General features: G+C 42.4%; 1 protein-coding gene across 1 annotated transcript in view; it reads right to left on the bottom strand.

Annotated features, from left to right (window-relative positions):
* PSMB7 (proteasome 20S subunit beta 7) overlaps window positions 1-23078 on the bottom strand; it is a 396085-nt gene that overhangs the window by 27950 nt on the left and 345057 nt on the right. The window contains exon 7 of the mRNA XM_050760622.1: window positions 3363-3421. Within this exon, the coding sequence (XP_050616579.1) occupies window positions 3363-3421 (59 nt within the window). The remainder of the gene's footprint in view (window positions 1-3362; window positions 3422-23078) is intronic.

The following is a 23078-nucleotide window of genomic DNA, read 5'->3' as shown; positions in this document are numbered from 1 at the left end:
GTTTTTAAGGTGGGAGGAACTTGTATTCCATAAATATTATAGTCCAAAGGCCCAGCACTATCCAAAGTACAGGTTTGTAGATCAGGAAACAGAAAGACTTTGGGCTTCCTCTATTTTGTTATTTGTTTTAACAATAAAGCCAAGAGTTTGTTTCATAAGTCTGGCCTAAAAATTACTGTTGGTTAAAAAATTTGTTATTACAACAGCCTAAAACTGCCCCTTTGCAACGCAATTCTCTGTGAGTGAGTGGCAGTTACTGTCCTGGCAACCCATTCTAGGTGTGAAAGGCAGCAGTGCTGTTCTCCTGGCTTTCTGTCTGAGACACATCCAGAAGCCTTTCCACACTGAAAGGAAACAGCAGGCTTAGTCACCCAATTCTGTGGTCTCTAATTAGGCAAGAAAAGTTATCCTGGGCTTCTGGACACAGAAAGTAAGTCTCCCTGGAAAGAAGGAAAAGTAAAAGTTTGGAAATTTTAAACCAAAATGTCTTTGTTATGAGTTCTATACAAACGCACAACCAGAAATGACAGTTACCTTGGCTGAATCTAAATGGTGTCCTCTCAACTTTGCTAGGCAGTCTCGGCCTTCATTTAATATTCACCAAAAGCAAACACTGTGGTCAGCACAGTTAGTGGCTTGGTCTTCGCAATAAATGTTTCCTACTAACTATTAACATCTCTTGAGATCTTTAAACAATTATCTGCTGACAGCTGTTATTCTATTATGTGCCTTCTGTTTACTTTCAAACTCAACCACTAAAGAAGAAGGTACCATCTTCACCTTAATAAAGTGATTTTCGGCCGGGCATGGTGGCTGACACCTGTAATTCCAGCACTTTGGGAGGCCAAGGTAGGCAGACTGCTTGAGCTCAGGAGTTCCAGACCCACCTGGGCAGCATGATGAAACCCAGTCTCTACAAGAATTGCTTGAACCCAGGAGGCAGAGGTTACAGTGAGCCGAGATCATGCCACTGCACTCCAGCCTGGGTGACAAGAGTGAGACTCTGTCTCTCCCTCTTTTTTTTTGAGACAGAGTCTGGCTCTGTCACCCAGGCTGGAGTGCAGTGGCATGATCTCAGCTTTCTGCAACCTCCGCCTCCCAGGTTCAAGTGATTCTCCTTCCTCAGCCTCCCAAGTAGCTGGGATTACAGGCGCCTGCTACCACGCCTGGCTAATTTTCATATTTTTAGTAGAGACAGGTTTCATCATGTTGGTCAGGCTGGTCTCGAACTCCTGGCCTCAAGTGATCCCCCTACCTCGGCCTCTCAAAGTGTTGGGATTGCAGGCATGAGCTGTTGCGCCCGGCCGAGACTGTCTCAAATAAATAAAGTGATTTTCACTGATTGTCAGTGTGCATGTGGTTTCAATAACAAGTGAATAAAAACCAGTCACCTAAAACTGTCCATTTAAATAATCAATGTGAAATAAGAATATGGCCAACCTGTTTCAAGGTCTCACAGCTAATGCAGAACCAAGTGCTCCCAGTTATGGACGCAACTGATCTAAGAAACATTCTTCAGATTGATAGTATCAATTTTATTGAAGGGATGCTGACATTCCCCTTTACTTCCCAAAATCACATCAAATATTAAATTCACAGCCTTTGAACCATTTCAAATCCAAACTCTAAATAAGGTAAAATTAAGTCACTTCTAATGTACCTCATACTCTCAACTTTTCCTGCAATTCTCATTTTTATTTAACATACACAAGTCCAATCAAAGCTTTCAGGAAGATTTGAAAAGATTAATGTGTTTTAAAGAAGGATTTGGCATTACTGAGGTGATTTTCTTAACAAAACTCCAAGTCTGCCTCCCTGTACCTCTGTGAATTCTAATGGATGTGTAGAACCTTAGGAACTCCTCTCCTGTAGTTAGAAGACTGGGGAACTTTTTTCTTTTCTTTTTCAAGTGACCTAGTATTAATATATCCTATTTTTTCTCTGTATTTAAGAAGGCCAAACAGAAAATAATGCTGATATGGGAACAACTGTTCACATGGAGAAATGAGAACAGAATCCTAATCTCATTTATAGTCTATACTTGGACTTGTTTACTATTCTTAATTGGAACAAGACACCATCATTTTTAGTATAAAACCCCTAAATTCTATACACTATGTTTTAATTCCTGCAGCATCCGAGAAGGGAAGGAATCTAACAGAGTGACCAAGTCACTTATTTGAGCTATCCCCATGTACTGAGGGGAGGTGTCGCAGTTTCCTGCAGAAAACCCCTGTCTGTCCTGGCTGATCAGTATCTTTAATCCTATTTTCTCTGGCTTTGACAGCACTTGGTCCGAACCTAAAGGGCAGAGAGAGCTTCAGAGTTCCAACGACACTTGGTGCTCCAATGACAATGAGATGACGGAAGAACAAAGTATTTTTAATATGCAGTCTTTTCCAAAGATGACTGGACATAAGGCACTGTCAAAAAGCAATTCCCAGAGACACCCTCTGGCCCCTAAACAATACTGCAAAGTCAGAAATGGCAGAAACCTATATACTAAGAAATAGGGTAAACCACTCATAAACTACCTATTAATTGTTAAAAAGAAGTTGATACTCCCCATCAAAAAATTAATAACCATCAAAAAAGCTTATGTGCCGAATGCTGGTTTAGCGGCAAGGATGTAGTGCCGTGGAGGAATAACGTGGTACCATGATGGATCCAGGCATATCCAACATTCCTGTGACAGTGACCATGGAAGAGCTGTGTATTTGTCCTGAAGATGTGGGGGGTGGGGACAATCTATCATTAAAGTAGACTTAAGTGGAGTGTCATTCAGAAGATACCACCTTCCCCCACCACCAAAGAAAATACAATAAAAGAATCTCTCATACATGTATCTGAGACACCAGATCACTACACTCTGAGATGATTCCACCACATGCATGGTCTTGTCCCCATCTTCTGCCAGATGCAGAATCACCTATAGGGATTTTTAAAACTGCCTCCATTTTCAGGTTATGTCTCTGTAACATGCAAAGACATACACCGTTTTTTCTATTCTTAGTAAGAACAGAAAAACCTGTCATTTTGAGATATCGTGACACAGAAAGCTTGGTGCACAAGAAAACATTCCACGTTGTCGCTGCCTTTACAGTCCAGAAGATTCCTAGACAGCCCAAAGCCCAGAGCAAAAAGCTGGATAGCGCTGGTGCCTCAAGCCCAAGGAAGGGCACAGCTGGGCCACTACAAAAGGAAGCTGGTCTCTTTGGCAAAGAGACCATCTGTGCCAAAGAACATTCCAACTAACAACAGTGCCGTACAAGCTCGGGAGGAATCAACAATCAATTTGTAAATGTTCAAGACAAAACCAGAAAAATCTCTGAAAGAGAATAAAACTGCAGGGACTTACATACCTCCATGTCTGGCCTAAACTTATCTTCAAATACAGCCATTGCTGCCAAGGAGCCAGAACCTGTAAGAAAAAGGTGCACTTTTAGTGTATTTTATGATATACCAGCTTCTCCATCTCAAGTTTACCTAGGGGCAACAAAAACAGCAAAACATGCCCAGTGTCTCATTCAAGTGCAGTGTAAATATTAATTCCACAGGGCCACATAAACCAGGTGAAAACAGTGCTCTTCAAAAGCCCGGAGTCACACTTACCACTATCTAAGGTAAATCTGCAACTGGTCCTACTTCCACCACTGGCAGGTTTAACTGTAAATTATTCACAATAAAATGCTGAAGCATGAAAATGAGGTTATGGAGAATTTGGATTTTTTTCAAACAGTGACTGCCACATAATTTCCCATGTTCTATGTTGTGAGTCTAGTGCTCCATATTGTGCCTTGGCAGGCTGCTGGGTATAGCGCTAAATAGCAAGCCAGTTCGAAAGAAAAGATTGTTTTAATGAGCTGGCCCTGGTAGAGTCACCTTGACACGCAGGGAAGAAACTACCGCACCAGCAATGGTAATAGAACTGCGAGCAGCAGCCACCAGGTTATTCCAGCTACAACTGTAAAACACTTTATTATGTGGCATTTATTTGGAGCTATTATTTTTAGTTTGTACTTTGAAGAGTAACAGCTGAATAGACAAAATGACAAAGAAACAAAAATTTATTATCACAATAGCAAATGGCTGAAAGGTTATGCTGCATAGACATTAACAGATAGCAAATTTATCCCTACAAAAGTAGGATGTAAAGGCATTACGAATAAGTGTGGGCTCCCTTTGAATGGACGCAAAAGGCAGCTCAGCACTCCTTGAAAATTTAAATTTGCTTTGTTCAAAAACCAGAGAATCCTTAGAAAATCATCATCTTGTCTTTACAGGTCCTGGCAATATTTCAGTATACTCCACTTTTGGAGAGAGGATAGAGTTGCCCACAATTTTTTACTCCAATTAGAAGATTTTTTTGGCATTTATTACTTTTTAACTTGTTTTGCATAACACTATCTATTTAGCTAGGTCACAGAGAAAACCATATTTTCTATTTAAAATGATTTGTGTACATCGCTTGACCACCTCAATGGTTTAGCAAAAGAAAAAGGCAGCGATTAAACAGTTTCAAATGAGGTGTCCTGCTGATTTTATCAAGTCTGCTGAATGTATAATGAAAAAGGAGAAGCTGACAGCAACGCCGCGTTGAGAAAATACAGACTACCTTATCTGAACCATTTAAGGAGGTCCAATTATAGATCAAATTTAAAGGGTAGAAACAGCAGATTTACAGACACAAATCAATGAACATGGTAATCCCGATGAATATGACAGATACTCCTGTTAGGGAATATTGCTGCGGTTGAGGATCATTACCTTCACAGTACCGGATACATCACATCTAAAGCAGTAGGAAGCGTCAAGTGTAGACCAGCATTACAAGCAATGACTATTCATTTAGGCTTTGGGAGCAAAAGGCAACCCCATTTTCCCCACCTCACAATTTTTTCTCCTTTTAAAAAAAAACTAAAATGGCGATCTAAAGGGACATTAAAAGCCCTCTGAAAAGGAGACAGAAATTAAACAGATATAAAACTAGTACACTCGGATAAAACTAGCACATAGGCGAGAGCAAATTCAGCAAAACAAACCTCTGAATTTCAAAGTAAACATGTCCTTGAAGATGTGGAAACAGGGTCAAACTCCACCAACGTTCTGTGAGTCACACGTTTACTCTGAGATTCAGGGGTCACGGGGAAAAGCAACCTAAGTTGCTGTTTTCAGGCCCAGGTGAGAGCCAGTCTCAGACTTACTAGTAAAAGCAAGCTGGTTTTGTGTGGAAAGCGAAAGACAGCTGCCATGAATGAACGAGGCAACTGCAAATGAAGAATCTCAGCAAAAAACACTTCTAGATATAAACCAATCCTGCAGAGCATTTGTGAGCAGGCTGGCCTCTTCCAAGGAAGTCCAGGAGTATCTCCACGAAGAGCCCAAGGGTGATCAACCAGAGGTCCGAAATAAACATTTAAAAAAGGACAAGGAGAAGGCAGGTATTTAGCTAGGAGCTAACAACTTGTGGAAAACTGTAATGAATTGTTAAAAGAGAAAAACAAGCTTACCTTAAAGGCATTTTTCCTTAAAAATCACTAGCTGTTTTTTCCTCCGGGGCCATTCCTTTCTTTGGCAGTTTCACAGTAAATTTTTTTTCTTTTTTTTTGGCTCTATTCTTTTTCCTAGGCACATATATTTCCTTCTGCTCACCTTCACTCAATAATTTAAGAAATGAAAAATACTTCCCTCCCCAAATAATTATTTCTTTAAATCCCGGCTGGGCGCGGTGGCTCACACCCGTAATCCCAGCACTTTGGGAGGCCGAGGCGGGCGGATCACGAGGTCAGGAGATGGAGACCATCCTGCTTAGCACAGTGAAACCCCATCTCTACTAAAAATACAAAAAATTAGCCGGGCGTGGTGGCGGCGCCTGTAGTCCCAGCTACGTGGGAAGCTGAGGAAGGAGAATGGCGTGAACCCAGGAGGCGGAGCTTGCAGTGAGCCCAGGTGACGCCACTGCACTCCAGCCTGGGTGACAGAGTGAGACTTTGTCTCAAAAACAAAACAAAACAAAACAAAAAACCTTTTTCCTGCCTAGAAACAATACTACAGACAAAATTTCTATAAGTGGAAATCACACACTAAACCCACAGACTCTTGGAACAAAAGAGTCTCTCTCCAGTGTGGGGAGGCTCTCTACATTATCAGACAGGCAATTTTGTTATGTTTTTTTTAGAGCTGAAAGGTATAAGACAAGTAAACATAGGACTTGGGACTTTTACTACACTGTATTTCTGACTTCCCCTTTTTGTACCTCAAAAAAATATATATATACACACACACACGTGCAGGCACACACAGACACACTCTCGAGAAGTTTTCTCAAAAGCAGGAGCTTCCCAACCTGATTCTGCTTCCCATGAAATCAAAGACAAGTGGGCCCCAAAATAAACTTGAAAGGGAAATTCAACATTAAAAATAATTTCCAAATCACTTGCAAATTAGCTCCTGCTCCGAGCTTTTCAGGAAAGGAGGACTTTGGCGCCCCCCTTTTCAGAAACACACAGAAGTGTTTGGAGATAGAAAACCTGTCAACAGGTTTGTAGGTACCTCTGAATGTGTGTCTGCCATTTAGAAAACTGGGGTGAGAATTTAAAATACAACTGCAATTGCCTGAAGTGACAAGAGAACATAATTTCAAGGCAATGCAGTGGGGGACACAAGGAACAAGAAGTTGGCCATTAAAAAAAAAAAAAAAAAAAGATGGTAAACTAAGACCAGTATTCTTTAAAGATAACTTCATTCAAGTTTCCTAGATACTGGTCCAACATCCAAAACCATATACAATAAATCACCAGTCAAATGCCATTCTATTACAGCCACTATGTGACCTGTAAAATGTTAAAATATTATATCCTCTTTCCCCATAAACCACTAACAACGCCCTGAGACATTGTTATTTCAGCATCAACTACCTAAGCTGGCACCCTCTTCATAAACAAAACCAAGGTGAAAATCTTTCGAAGGATCATTTGCTCTGAGTTTTTATTCCAAAAGCAGAGACATCTTAGACATCAGAACTGTCTGATTTCCCATTAAAGAACAGATACACAGAAAAGCCAGGGGACAGTGTGGCCAAGACTGGGTCTCTGCGGTACACTCGAGTATGCCAGAAGGAAAGGCATGTCAGAGAGGACATGCAAGAGTGAGGCCTCAGAGAACTTACTCCAGTTGGGAGGAGAAGGAAGCCAAAGAGAAGAACAAGGGCCTTCTGCTGAGCACCCGCCAGGTGCCATGCAGTCTATTTTAGGTCATTTCATCATCCTCATAGCAACCCACTAACGTGAGAAAGCTCCTTGTCTAGGACTACAGGAAACAAGCACAGGGGCAGGATTCCTGTCTCAGCTGTGACCCTATGTCACGCTCTCATACAGAAAGTCCTATATACCACAATACAGTTGAGAGAGGACATGCAAGACCTTCCATGACCACGTTTCTACCTCCTTCTGCTCCCTCCCATCCCCCATACACACCCCTGATACTCCACCCACACCACACTGCCCATGATTTCCTAAATGCCCATGCCAGTTCAAGCCTATCTCACACTGCACATGGCAGTCCGTTTGCCCCGAGAGTCCACAGAACTCCCAGTCACCCTTCAAACTCCAGCTGAGAGAACACTTCTTCCTAGAACCCTTCCTTGGTCACCCCCCAGCCACAGGGTTTACCACTCTCATCTCTGCAACTTGTCCATCCTTTCATATCCACAGCCCTCATCCCCAACAGTCTCTGACACACGGCAGCATTAGGAGAGACGCTTATTGAAGTAAGCTGCACAAAAAGGTGAGGCCAACTGTCCAAATGAGGGAGCCGGAAAAAACTCTGAGCTGCCCCTGAAGGCGTGAGGATAGCAGTAAATGCCTTGATAAGGTGTAAAGCAATATTTATTGCCTAGTTTACCATACTAGGTTGAATATAAGACAAACTCAAGTGTAAAGCCAGTTCAATTTTCTAAAAGGAAAAAGGGCTTTAAAACCGCAAAACCAAGTCCTATTGTACGTCCTAGTCCAGTCCAAACCACTGTGATATCACAGGAGTGAACGGCCCTTCCTGGATTTCTGCATTATATTAACACTACTGACACTCCCAGTCTCATCAGTAGTTTCCATGAAGCTGCTCCCTAGCAACCTTCACCAAGCCTGCCTTTTCAGCACACCCACGGTTACTGAGTACCCAGTATTGCTTCCAGAACAAAGCTCTTTGAAACAGAAAAACAAGGTGCAATTCAGTGACCAGCACTTAGAGAGGTGACTATAAGTAAGGACACTATGATGGCTACCTAGTCCCCTCAGACTGACCTCCTGCATCAACTGCCCTCCCCTGAGCCCACCTAGATACCCTGCTCAACACTCGCCACCCCAACCCACCAAGGAGCTGGGCTGTGGAGAGACAAGGAGGCAGGAAGGACAAATGTCTCCTTCCCTTTCACCTGCAGGGCCCTCCCCCATCCACTGCACACACTCCACAGCTGCTCCAGCTAGGTCCTCATTCAAAGAGCTCCTCTGCAACCAATGCCCTGTGGAGTCCTGGAAAGAGCACCCGGCCTGTTTCCCAGTTGTGTTAGGGCCAGACTCACCCACAGACCCTCGAGACAACACTCTGGGTCACCTGCATCTGCTAGGCCCCGGGAGAAGGGGTCCCACCCTCTTGTCGCCTGCATCTGCTGAGCCCCGGGAGAAGGGGTCCCAAGCACCATTTCCACAAGGACCACACCTCCAGCCAGTCTGTTAAAATGAAACATCTTATAACAGCAGGCCCACTGGCTTATAAACAAAATTACTAGCTCCTCTAAGAATGTAAAATGAAAACCCTGAAACTCAGAAAAATACATGCAACATGCACAACATTAATAACTAAAAAGAGCTCACAGATAAATACATCAAGACTCCAACGGAGAAGACAGTAGTTTACAAAAGAGAAAAGGCAGAGGCCAATACACATTAAGCAACACTGATCAAGTTCACTAGCAATCAAAGAAATACGAATTGAAGTAAAATAACTACTTTTTGCCTTTTAAATTAGCAAAGATTAAAAAGAATAACAGTGCTGACAAAGGTGTGATCAAATGGGTACTCTGACACACTTGGAGCAGCAGAAATGGATAGAAGTATTCTAATGGGCAATGTAGAAACATCAACTGGAAATCACACAGCTACACATACCCACCAAACCAGCAAGTCTCTTAGGAACTTATTCTAAAGAAACACATGGACAAGTACCCAAGTCACGTATCTTAAAAGATCACTGTTTAGATTAAAGGGGAAAAAAAAAATACCTGGAAGTAAATGTAAAGGTTCAACAACCAGGAGCCAGGGAAAATCAACAATAAAATACTATACACACAGACATTAAACATGACAAAGTAGAAATACATTTTTTTGGCAATGGGAAGCTATCCATGCTATAATATTTAGTGGGGGAAAACATGTTCCAAAGCAAACTTAACAGATACACTTATGCACTATATATTATACAAACCTGGAAGCACATAAATCAAAATATTAAGCTTATTTTCTTTTTGTTTACTTGTATTTTTTAATTTTTCTTCAAAGTGCATACATTAATAGCAATTTTTTAAGGTATAAAAAATTGGAGAAAATCTAACATGGTGAGGGGATGGAAAAACCAAGCAAAAGACCAAGACTTTGCTAGCTGTCATAGTCTTTCTGTATAACAGCAGCAGCAGGCAGCCTATTTCTTAAATTTGTATACAAGGGCCTAAAGGTCAATCCATGCATGAGTCAACAGACCCAAAGAACAGCAGCAATCAATCATCACAAACAAATACCCCAATCTCTCCTTCTCACCGTCCTTAAGAGGGCTTCCTTAGGACTGTCTTAGAGGTACAATCATCTTAATAATGAAGTCCTCTGAGCATTTCAGCATGGGGCTAGACCCCACTTATCCAGAAGTGTACTCTGTGGCAAACACAGCACTGAACAAACTACAACAGATGCACACAGTACTTAAGAACTTTCACAGCAGAGTCACATCAGTTTTGTTTGCTCTTCAGGCATGGCAAGCAGTAGCAGTCCCACTTACAAAAGGAGAATAAAGCTCAGAGATAAGGAACGTGCCCAGATCACACAGCCAGTGATAAGCAAATCTGGGATTCTGAAGCCAGATCTTTCTGAATTTAAAGTGTGCGATGTTCTTTCCATTCCACCACGTTTGCCTCTTAAATAGCAAAGCCAAATGCTTGAAATCAAGATTAGCAAGTAAGCCTGGGAGATGGAGCTATCTTTTCTTAGCTCCCCACCCCAAAAAAGCATGCTTTCAAACTTGCTTTTTCTTTAGATTTCAGCTCGATTACCACACACATCTGGATATAGTTAATTTGTGTTGTTTTGCTTGGAAATTCAAATGAGATTGGAATTTAGTTAAATATTTTAAATGATTAAACATATGCCATTCACTGTTTAGCAATGCCACTCAAGTATCTGTTATAACAGCATTTATTTTAAAATAGTCTCATTCAAAAAAAAAAAAAACCTGAAATTAGTCTCCATTTTCTAAAACCTCTGAAAGTGTTTCGATCTTAGCTTAGCAGGATTAGTAATTCACTTTGAAACTAACTTTTTCTGAGAGAACAATCCAATTCAGGATGAAATCTGAAATTTTACAATCTAGATATTGCTTTTACTTGTTCTACACATTTAAAAATGTGTTATTTTTCTATGTCAGAGTTCACTAAAATACTCAACAAACTTAGTAATTCTATAATCTATGTTATTAGATATGCTAAAGAAACAGTAAGACTGAAATAATTTCCTAAAACCTGCTGCTTCTAAGTCAAAAGCTAGGAAGGACCTGAAAGGTAGAAATTTGCTTTTTCTAATAAGATGCTCACTAACTCTCAAACTGGGGAAGGGGAAAATATTTATTGAGGGTCTTAGGTCCTGCACCCTGAACTCAAGTACTGGGAGTATTTGCCCCTTTTACAGACAAGGAAATTGAGACTCAACTGGTTCCAAATAGTTTGCCCATGGCAAGAGTCGACGGGAAGCGGGGCCAAGCTTTAAACCTAAGTCCTGTTCTGAAGCATGGGTTATCAAGCTCATGCACCCTTCAGAAGGGCAACTTCCCACTCTTTCTTCAAACAACCCATTCCCAGGTGCCCACACAGCAGCGGCAGGCTCTGGGAACACCAAGAGGCACAAGAGGTGGCCCAGCCCTGGTGCTCCCTAGCTGTGTACATCACTCTGAGCTCTGCAAAGCTGCCAAAGTTGCTCCAGGAGGCACAAGCAACTGCATTAAGCACAACGTGAATGCTGCGACCGGAAACCATGGGGCACAGCAGCCCTACCGAACTAGGTTCCTTCCCTGAACAAGGGGCACAAGACAGGAGGCGCCTTCCTCAAAGAGTGGCTCTGAGGGTTGCACAAGATGGCGCGTGTAAAGCAAAATGCTGGGGACACTAAAAGCTCAAGAAAAGCTGGCTGATGAAATTCCTCTCCGACAAGATCCTGGCCCTCCAGGCAGCTATTTTATACAATCACTCTCAGCGAGTCCCAGGGTTGGCAGCTTTCATGGAAACAGAGGTCTTCAGAATTTCTTTCTCAAAGTCATGAAGTCATGAGAGGCAGCAGGAAATGGATTTCTACCACTTTTCCCCAAATCAATTTAACCAGATCTTCTCAGGAAAAAAAGCTGCTCCTTCTGCTAAAGAGCGGTCCATTTTAAGCAGCCAAGGACCTGTTTGCCACCGTGGCCTGCCAAGGTGTAAGATGTATGCGGTGATAACAGAGTCACACACAGAACTTTCTAATCTATCAGTGTCAGCTCTCCCTGACAGAACGCTTACTCACACTTGCTCATTGTTAGTCAACTGGCCACTCATTCTGGGTAAAATTTGGTGCTTTCCACATACCCACAGACTGGGATCATTTTTCACTCCATTCCTGCCTCCAAGGCCTCGTCTCCTGGTACTGGTGCTTGCTCTGGAGGCCGACAATGCCAATGTGTGCAGAGCTGATTGATGAATATAAAACAAGCTGGGCACCGGGGGACCACGTCCAGCCACTAGAGAGCAGTGGAGCACCTCTCACTGCTCGGTAGAGCACACGCCGGCTTTAAATGGTTTAATTGTATGCATGCATTTCATTATAAGTCTTGGCCAAAAGCTCCTGGCGAGGCAAGCCAAGCAATCAGACAATCTTGCATCGCTTGCTGAAATCCAGATTTGTCCTTTGTCAGCATAAACAGTTTAATTTGATGTTTTCACTCCTGAGTAAGCACTGAGTATTACATTTAAACCCCTCATGAGGGGGAAGAATGCTTCCTTTTCATCAGTAAATGTACCTTAATGTCAAAGTCTACCTTTTATTCCCAGTGAATTGAAAAAAAAGTATTCCATTTAATATGCTAAAAATATTTGTAAGGCATTCAACAATTTCACTCAAAAACTAATTCCTCAAAAAATGGAGTTCCTTTTCTAAATGTAATGTAGTCAAAGAGGAGTTAAATTTCACCCTAATAATTTAAAACACCACTTGAAGGGAACAGGGATTTTTCTTATAATTGCAACTGCAACATCTCATTGAACTGACAGGTTATAAACACTTATTCTTCAGAAAAGACTAACAATCAGGGCATCAGGGCCTAAAATGTGAAAAGTTTTATTTCATTAATGCATTTTAATGAAATGTCACAAGATATGGAGCGAGAACATTTTTTCCCTAAAACACAGGTGTCACCTACCCTTTCACAGGACAAAATGGAGGATGAAAATTACCCAAAAATGCACCTATCTTAATCAGTCCCCTGCACCATGAGGCCCCACCGGGAAACCAAAGCTGAGTGCAAGGCATACACTCTGCCTCCTGCCGTGGGAGTGCAGGGCAGAGGGAGCTGGCAAGTCTCTTAAAGGCACCCTTTACTCAGCTCCATATTTCAAAGTAACTTCCCAAATTTCAGGGCATTCCACTTTAACTGATGGACTAGACGGTATTATTTTCATTGTATGGATGGAAGAAGCTAAAATTCACAGAAAGGAAGGAGGCTACCCAAAGTCATGCAGCCAGAAATGGCAGCACGGGTACATGAACCCAGATCTGGTTAACAGCAAATCCCTCGTTCTATGAACTACACAGTGAAAAGCCTTCTGATGCCTAAGATGACTTTCCACGTAGTCTGACCAATGAGGAAGTAAAAGGCATCAAGCACTAGGTCATAAGCATATAAAGGCATTTTCCTTTAGCAGGGGCACTCTGGTCTAATTCTGAAACAAGAGCAGATAAAGATGAGCTAGTTAACCTCACTCTCTCTCAGTGGGGTTTAAAGCAAAGAACTTTAAACTGTTAGCATTTCCTTTAACTGTTCTGAAAAGTGCTCTGGCAAGGGCTTTACTTGGTTGTAGGCTAAGGACAATTCAAATCAGGAGACTCTGTGGTAAAATGTCAGAGCAGGGAAAAAAGGAGGAAGAGCACCCATACATTAATTCAATATCTCACCATTTTGTCTATAAAAGGCGTTTAATATTTTTTTACACAGAATCAAGAACAAAATCCAATCTAATTAGAATAGATTAAGAACTGGCAAGGGCTGACTATATTACATTCCCTGTAACAATATGATGAATTTTAGAAGTAAATATTTTCTCATTTCCTGATATCATGGCACCATCTATTGGCTTAGTACCACCTTTGCAGCAACCAGGAAACAAGATGCATTCATTCAACTTTCACGGGCTTTTGGTTCCCAGTTGTTTTATTCTTGGCACTCCATTGCAACATAATTTTAAGATATAAAATCCATTCACTGCACATTTTAAATCTTCTAAAATGCATCTTATATTAAAGCAGGAAGTGCCAGAGAAATCTTGACACAGAGAGCTACACACAGAAACATGTATTGGCACTAAAACATGCTACATACAAAAGACTTATGTTTGGTATCTCACTTCATGCTCACACATGAAGTAAGCATTACAGAAGAAATCAATGTTCATAGTCAAACAGCTAAATGAATGTTGGACTTAAGACCTGAACCCAGGCTAAGGACAGTGGCTCACGCCTATAATCCCAGCACTCTGGGAGGCCAAGGCAGGAGGATCACTTGAGACCAGAAGTTCCAGACCAGCCTGAAAAACACAGTGAGACCCAGTCTCTACCAAAAAAATAAAGAAAAAAAAAAAAATTCAGTGGTGGTACGCCCAAAGTCCCAACTACTTGGGAGGCTGAGGTGGGAGGGCCACTTGAGCTCAGGAGTTTGAGGGTACAGTGAGCTATAATCACACCACTGCACTTCAGCCTGGAGACAGAGCAAGACCCTGCCCCTAAAAAATAAAAACAAATAATTAAGTTAATATCTTTAAAAAATATCTGAACCTTATTTGACTTCAAAAACCAGTTTTCACTCAGCCACACTGCCTCAAAAAATCGCCAAAAGCAACATATCTACATAAAAAGCAGTGATTTACAGAGCATGTGCACATAAAACGTGACCTTTCAGCATCCCAATAACCCTGGGACCTTCCCAAGTCAAAAAAAAGTAGCTTCATTTTAGAAATAGGGGTTATGAAGTTGCAGAGGTTAGGTGACTAGGCACTGGTCAAGCAGAGGTAGGACCAAAGCAAGGGCTTCCACCTCCTTTTCTAGAATCCTAAGTGCTACTTCATTCAGGAGTTTAGAGAAAAGCCTGCTCCAGGCAGTCACTGGCTATGTGGACAAAGCTCCTGCTGGAATAGGGTCTCCTAGACCTAAGCACAGAGGCAATCCAGTTCCGATGGAGACACATGATTCTAAAGCCTCTTATACACAGTCAACCACATGGCTGACCCCAGAGCAGGCAGAAGAATTTCCAGCAACACACGGCTGTGAAGTTCATATATATGCCCTCTGAGGTTTTTATGAAGTAAACATGCTGCTAAATTTGCATCCAATTTAAGAATTGAAAACGAATACAGAAGACACATTTGCCATCTTAAAGTGCACTAATTTGATCCAGTGCAGGATAACTTTCAAAATCAAGTCATGTGGAGATATCAAAGGATCTATACAAAGGTTGTACTTGAGTATAAAAATACAGAAAAGGTTGTGCTTTAGTATAAAAATACAGAAAAGCTTGTACTTTAGTGTAAAAATACAGAAAAGGATGTACTTTAGCGTAACAATGGCAAATCTTAACTCCCTATCCATGTTCCTAAGTTCTCACTTAATTGTAAGATTCTTCTGCCCACAAGGTGAGACATCCAGCATGCTTACTACTCTGTCCCACATCTTCCTCACTGCTTGGGGGCCCTGTAAACTGGGACTTAGTAGGTGCATTCCAGTAATTAGGAAACTGTATAACCAGTTTATCTGGAGAATTTTACCTGGATGGCCCTGGCAGTGACCCCAAGTCTTCCCTAATGGTGCATACCAATGTTTATTCCTTAAGTTAGCATTCCTAAATTGTCCAAGGACCTCATTTTCAGGAATGTCATGCTTGAAATTTTATTCATGTTAATTCTCTATGTGGATAAGCAGGCAAAAACAAAAATTTTATATACCTTGCCAATGCTGCTACAAGGAACACTGCCAAGCTAATAGCAAAAGATGGTCCCCAAGCTTCTTCTGACACTACTTCAGCTTGCCTAATAAAGAAAAGCTGGCAAGTTCAAAGAATAAGCTAATTAATCTGAGAATTAAAAGAACCCACATTATGTCTATAAAAACATAACTAAAATGCTTTCCCTTTCTTAATAAAGTCAAAAAATCTTGCCTAGCTTTTAACAATCAAATGAATCGATCACCAGTAGTCTCTTCCAAATTACTCTCTTAAAAAAGAAGTAAATGAAACAATAGGGATCCTTTCTCTTTTCAGAGAATAAACCACATGCCACGTACCAACAGGAAAAAGTCAGAGACTGAGGTTCCCACTCCCACTCACGTACTTCCTTACTTGTGGTACAAGTAACCTCTCTGAGCCTCAGTTTCCTCATCTTTAAGACAGGGATGATGGCACCCACCTCACAATGGTGCAAAGACTATATCAGTAAGGCATCCCACAACAGGTGTAGGTGCTGTAGCTGGATGAACGCTGCTCTCATTACGGTCAATGTGATGTTCACAAAGGTTTTAGGACAGAAGCTGTCCAGAGGCCACACCACAAACAGTCTGATATATTAGTCTCCCAAGTAAACTCTCAGGAAGGCCAGTCCTCAGACAGGAGGCTCCGGGACCCCACGTTCAATGCAGATCGAGCTGGGCAGCAAGTTAAAGATGAGCAAGACAAGACAGGTGTCTTCTATTCAGTGTAAATTAAGAGCAGCCTTCAGGCGCCTGGCTAGTCGCCAATACAGGCCCATGGGTAGACAAAATTTAGACACCCTTGTCTTCCGGTTAATTTATAGCTTCCAGCTCTTACTGTCAAATTGCTCAGAAAAAAAGAAAAAAAAAAAAAGATTAATTACAAAGTTTTGCTTTTATTCTTCATAATAAAAAAACTCACAATCTAACTAAAACATGAGAATTCAGATGAAATATTCATTTTCTCACTTAAGCTACAATTACAGAAAGCCTTGATTCCACAGTGAATGCTAATGTTCCATGGAGGCACTTCATTTAGGAGGACCTTCTATTTTATCTGGAGTGTGAGGTTTGGTTTGTAGCTCACTCAAAATAATAAGCATGAATTAAAACAAAATCCAGCCAGGCACAGTGGCTCACGCCTATAATCCCAGCACTCTGGGAGGCTGAGGCGGGTGGATCACTTGAGGTCAGGAGTTCGAGACCAGCCTGGCCAACATGGTGAAACCCTGTCTCTACTAAAAATACAAAAATTAGCAGGGTGTGGCTAATTACAGGCACATGCCCATTATCCCAGCTACCTGGGAGGCAGAGGCAAGTCTGCTTGAACCCAGGAGGTAGAGGTTGCAGTGAGCCGAAATCGAGCCATTAAACCCCAGCCTGGGCAACAGAGCGAGTCTCCGTCTCAAAAAAAAAAAAAAAAAAAAAAAAAACTCCGCCAAATTTTGGCAATTCTCAGTTCTCTCAATACCCAGCTCCTCACTCCCTCAAAAGGAAAGGGGAAAGAAGTGGGGGAGGGGAGGGGTGAAAGAAGTGTCGGGAAGCAAAAGAAAAAAGAAGAGACAAAACCACAACAAAAATCAAACTTAGATTAGGAAGAAAGCTAGCCCTGCACAGCTACAACCATGGAACAATGGCTGAAAGAAACTAAGACAGCCACAGAGACAAAGCCCAGGCCAATACAAAACTGTGATCTTACATTCTCTGTAAAGTGCTCCTCTTCACAGTGGACTTGGATTGAAAAGAAACAAAAAGTGAAAACCACGTTGTCTTTGGGTCGTAAAATTGTGGGGTGATATATATACATATAGAGAGAGAGAGTTTAATTTCCTTTGCTGCAATAAGGCTGTTTCAGTAAACACTGTTTTCAACATGCAGGACAGAGAACCCATGCAGAGAACAGTCAAAAATACAAAAACAAGTACCAGGAATTTGTATATTTTTAGCATTCAGAAGCAAGGCTTAATAGCTAAGTGAAATCACATCTGTAGGATGATAAAATCACAGCAGCTGTGTTGTACTGGGGCTTGCAGGAGATAGAAAAAAAGAGTTCAAATCCCAGCTTGGTCACTTATGGGGCTGAGTAACACTAGGTAAGTTGCTAAATCTAAGTTGCAGGTTTCTCGTCAGTAAAATAGCAATAGTAGCATCCCTTACACTGAATTTTAACTGAAAATAATGTGCCAGCACCCAGTACTCTGGCACTGAGACATTCCCATAAATATGCTTTAAATTTAAAATAATACTAAGCTTTAACCAAAAAAAAAAAAAAAAAAGTAAAATGACATGTCACATTTACAACACTTTAAACTGGGACCACACAAATGGAACACAATCTAAACCAACTGCATTCCAGGGGTACTGTAAACTGCTAGTTCACAAACAATGAATAATAGCAGCTAAGGTTTCTGACACTAAGTTTCAGACATTCTTTAGCACAAACAAGCTGGAGAATCAGAAAATTAATTCACCATCAAATATTCACTGAGTTGCACAGGGCTCTGTGAGACCCTGAGAGTAAGGCACAGATGCTGTTCTCAGAGGTCTGGAATTGTGCAGGAGCAGGAGAGACAATGCCTAGGGGAAGCAAAGTGGGGCCAAGGCAGGAGTCCTGGGATCCTGCTTCACTCCTGGGAGGGACTTGTTAACTCTGCCAGGGGCAGCCAGGAGGGAATGGCTTCTGGGCTACTCCAGGCAGAAAATGCGCTTGTGAAAGGAGGCAGCAATGGGTGTTGGGCTCTGTTCAGAGGAGGACGAGGGGGCTGTTGCCACAGAAGCCCAGGGCACAAGGGAAGGAAGAATAGGAAATGAGATGAGAAAAACGGCCAAGAGCCCAACTGAAAAGGGAGGTGGCCCCAAATGAAGGAGTGACTGCAAGACTGCAGCCAAGAGCCAGCGAGGAGCTGGCACTGAGGAAGGCCAGGAGAGAATGATGACAGAAATCCAGAATGTGGCCCAGGGTGAGCTGCTGAGAGATCTCTGTAATGACAGTGGCCATCCCTACTGCCACCACCACTGGATTAGTCCTCATCCTCAACATTTCTGGCCAGGATGCAAGCTCCCTCCCCGCCCCAGGCCTCTCACGCCAATGCTCCCCACAGCTGTCAGCTGCTCCTTCTAACAAGCGAACCTAATCCTCTCATTCCCTGGCTTTCGAGCAGGAAACCTCCAGGACAAAATCAAAACAGCTCCACCTGCGCCTGCAGCATCTGGACCCCCGGGGCCTGCTTTCCAGCCTTGCCTCCACTCCACACTAGGCAACATCCATCCCTCTTCCACCCTCTCCATCTTTGTTTCTGCTGCACCCACTGCATGGGTCCCTTGCCCCGCCCCTACTCACTGCTCCTGCCATCCCCATGCAGCACACTCTGGCCTTTCAGTGCTTAACCACACGGAGCCCTTGTGCACTACAGGCCTGAGTCTATCCCTCGGGGTAAGGGGTGCATAGCACATTCCTACTCATCCCTCAGGCGTTTAAGTGTTCCTTCTTCCCACTTTCACCCATCAGACTGGCAAAAACACTCAGCATCCGTGAGGTGGTGGGAGACAAGCGTCCTTGTATTCTCTAGTGGGAGTATAAACTCGTGTCAGCTTTTTGGACAGCAATTTGGCAATAGCTCTCAAAAGGTAAAATGCACCGTCCCTTTTCTGGGCTGCCCAGCAGCTGTATTTCCTGCCTCTGTCCGGAGAATTCCACTGCCATCTGAGCTTCACCAATCACAAGCACCCACCTTCCCCATGAGGAACTCTCTGGTGGTGGAAGGGATGGGAGGAAGGCTCAGTTCTGCAGCAGCCAGGGTCCGGCACCGGCTGTGCCCGCGGCATAGACTGAGACACTGTTCTTGGCCCCAAACCCAGTTCTTGCCCTTCCAACTACGTTGTGAGTCACCTGCTATACTTTTCTCAAAAATCCCTCTCTTCCTTAAATCATCCAGTGACTCAACTGCTTACAACAGAGAATTCTGGTCAAAACATGTGTACACCTTAATTCAGAAATTCCACTGCTAAGAATGTATCTAAATGAAGTATGTATTTATATAAGTAGAACAAGACACATTTGTTACCAAAATATGAAAAACAAGATATTAATTAGAAGAATGGGTCAGCAAGCATGGTATAGCCACATAATGCGATTCTGTACAGCTTGCCATTACAGAAATTCTATAGGCCCACATAAGCTGATGCAAACACTTCATCAAAACAAGTTAATAGTAAGGGAAGAATATTATGTATAGCATGTGCTCATTTGTGTGTGTTTTTTTTTACAGGGGTAACTACCTGACAGAGAAGGAGATACGTGAAACTGTATCATAACACATTTTCTGGAAAAAATACAAACAATTCTTAAGAGTGGTTACTCTGGAGGGATGTGAAGGAGACTTTTCTTATACTTCTTTGTCCCACTTCAATGTTCTGTCATGTTCATAAATCACGTTCATTAGAAAATGCTTGAATGTCACTTGCTCAGAAAGGACTTCCCAAACACCCACTAGCCACACACTCCTTCCTAGTATCCTCACTAATGAAAGTTCTTTTTCTCTGGGGCACTTACCACAATGCATTCTTCTAGCTTCATGTGAATTCACCTGTCTAATGCCTGTCTCCAGCACAAGACTATAGGCTCTGAGGCAGGTGATGTGTTGACCACTAATCTTCCCAGCTCCTAGCAAAGTGCTTGGCACTAACGATGCTAAATACACATCTGACAAACGAATGAAAAGATCCAATCCTCCTTTTAAGACTCGGCTCAAGTGAAGTTCTTCCTGAATTCCCCCAGTTTGGAAGTGACCCTTTCTCCCTTGGGTCCCCTCCTGCCCTTGTCAGTGTGTACATCTGTCTCCCCCATTAGACTGGGTATCTGAGGACAAAGACCCTGATATTCACTTCCATCTGTGCTGCCTGCTACAGTTCCTTTACACAGAAGGCACTCACTAAAGAGCTGATAAGGCCGGGCGTGGTGGCTCACACCTGTAATTCCAGCACTTTGGGAGACAGACGCGGGCAGATCATGAGGTGAAGAGTTTGAGATCAGCCTGGCCAACACAGTGAAACCCCCCTGTACTAAAAATACAAAAATTAGCTGGGCATGGTAGCATGTGCCTGCAGTCCCAGCTACTCGGGAGGCTGAGGCAGGAAAATCGCTTGAACCTGGGAGGTGGAGGTTGCAGCAAGCCTACAGTCCCAGCTACTGGGGAGGCTGAGGCAGGAGAATCACCTGAATCCGGGAGGTGGAGGTTGAAGCAAGCAGAGATTGCACCACTGCACACCAGACCGGGTGACAGTGCGAGACTCAGCCTCAAAAAAAAAAAAAAAGCTGATAAATGAGTGGAGGAACAAACAAGACCTCAAAGTAACAATTTACTTGGGTATTAAAATCACATGTTACTGATGTCTCATTCTCCTTAGTCTGGTATTTTAGGGCAGCAAAACCAGTCTGTGTGGAGTCAGTGGTTTCTAAATAGAATTCTCCTATAAACTCAGAGCTGTGGATCCATTACCGGGAACTCAAACGAGACTTGGACAGACAGGAGGTCACTGTTGGCCAGGAAAAAGCACAAAGTGGGGTGGCAGAAGTGAAATGGGCAGACACAAAGCTGTTTACCTACTCACTTTCAACAACTTTTCCTAATTCAGCTTTATGCTCATGACACAAATTACCACAGTTCACAGGCAAGAGAAACCAATTTTCCCATTTTACAAATGAAGCTGCTTTGTATCAATGTCAAACTTCTTAAATTTGATGACTTTATCAAGGTGCTAGAAGAGAACATCTTGAAGGATTCAGAGGTGAAGGGTTGTGGTGCCTGCTATTTACCCTCAAATGGTTCCCCACGCACACGAAACAATGATAGTAGTAACAATGTGTGTGAGAGGCAGAACTAATGTGGCAAAATGCTAACAACTGACACATCTGAGCAAAGGACAGATCAGTGTTTGTTGAACGTTACTGTTACTTTTCTGCAGTCTGAAATTTAAGTAAAAAAGAGAAGAAATAAAACTACTTAATAGAAAAGGTTATTCCACCTTTACCACCATTTAAAGGTATCAGATGGGGAGAAATAAAAGCAATACTTTGATGGAGATACCAAATACATTTGAATAAAGCAATTCAGAAAAATTCTAAAATTACCATAAGTATCGTCATTTTAGAATAATTGCAAAGATTCATCCATATGGTATCTGGGGGTAAATCATTCTCCCCAACAAACAGTGAACATCTGTTATATAAAAACCTAGTAAGAGGCTAGATAATAACACAATGGCATAGCAAAGTCTCAAACTGGCAATTTCCAAACTACTCAAGGCAGCAGTTTTCCTAGATGTGGAGCCAAGACACCAAGACGGAAAATATAAGAGGTAAACGACAGCTGGAAAAACACCAGCTACACAATACACACAACCTGTTCGAAGCTCTGGACCTGTGCAATTTGACCCAGAAGCAATAACATAAATGCTAGAACTTGAAAATCCCAATTCTTCCAAATATAATTTTATCACTATTCTTTGCAGTCATTAAAAAAAAAATTATCAGCCGCCTATAATCTCAGCACTTTGGGAGGCCGGAGCAGGCAGATCACCTGAGCCCAGGAGTTCGAGACCAACCTGGGGAACATGGCGAAATCCCATGTCTACAAAAAACACAAAAATTAGACGGGTGTGGCGGAACGTGGCTGTAGTCACAGCTACTCAGGAGGCTGCGATGGGTGGATCACCTGAGCCCGGGGAAGTTGAGGTGGCAGTGAGCTGTGACTGCACCACTATACTCCAGCCTGTGCAGCAGAGTGAGAAACTGTCAAAAGAATAAAATCTCCTAATCTAGCAGCTAGACCTAAAGCATAAATGCAAAACGCTGGTTAGCAAATGAGGAAGAGAGGGGGGAAAAAAAAATAACTACTATTTACAGACCAGGCATTGGAGCACATGCTTTATGTATATTATTTCCAACCATCACAACTTGGTGTGGTAGGTATTGCTGATACCACTTCACAGGTAAGGAAATCGAGGTTCAGACAGAAATCAAATACCCTAATCCCTCAGAGATTAAGTAGTAAAGAAGGACCGTGATCACTCCTGTAGGTCAAAATGTACCCAACAAGTTTCAATGTGAGGCTTCTACTCTAGAATTCTACTCAAATCTCATCTTCTTCATAAGACCTGTCCTTTTTTTTTTTTTTTTTTTTAAAAAAAAAAAAAAAAAAAAAAACAGACAAGGTCTCACTCTGTTGCCCAGGATGCAGTACAATGACTTGATCACAGCTCACTGCAACCTCAAACTCCCGGGCTCACGCAATCCTTCTGCCTCAGCCTCCCGAGCAACTGGGACTATAGGCACACACCACCACACCCAGCTTTTATATATATATACACATATATTTTTTTTGGTACAGACTGGATCTTGCAATGTTTGCCTAGGCTGGTCTTAAACTCCTGGCCTCAAGCAATCCTCCCACCTCAGGCTCCTAAAGCACTGGATTACAGGTATGAGCCACAATGCCTGGCACTGCTCTTTTTTTTTTTTTTTTTTTTTGAGACGGAGTCTCGCTCTGTCGCCCAGGCTGGAGTGCA

Source organism: Macaca thibetana, chromosome 15 (assembly GCF_024542745.1).
Source record: "Macaca thibetana thibetana isolate TM-01 chromosome 15, ASM2454274v1, whole genome shotgun sequence".
NCBI classification, from domain to species: Eukaryota; Metazoa; Chordata; class Mammalia; order Primates; family Cercopithecidae; genus Macaca; species Macaca thibetana.
This window is presented reverse-complemented; position numbering and strand designations above follow the sequence as displayed.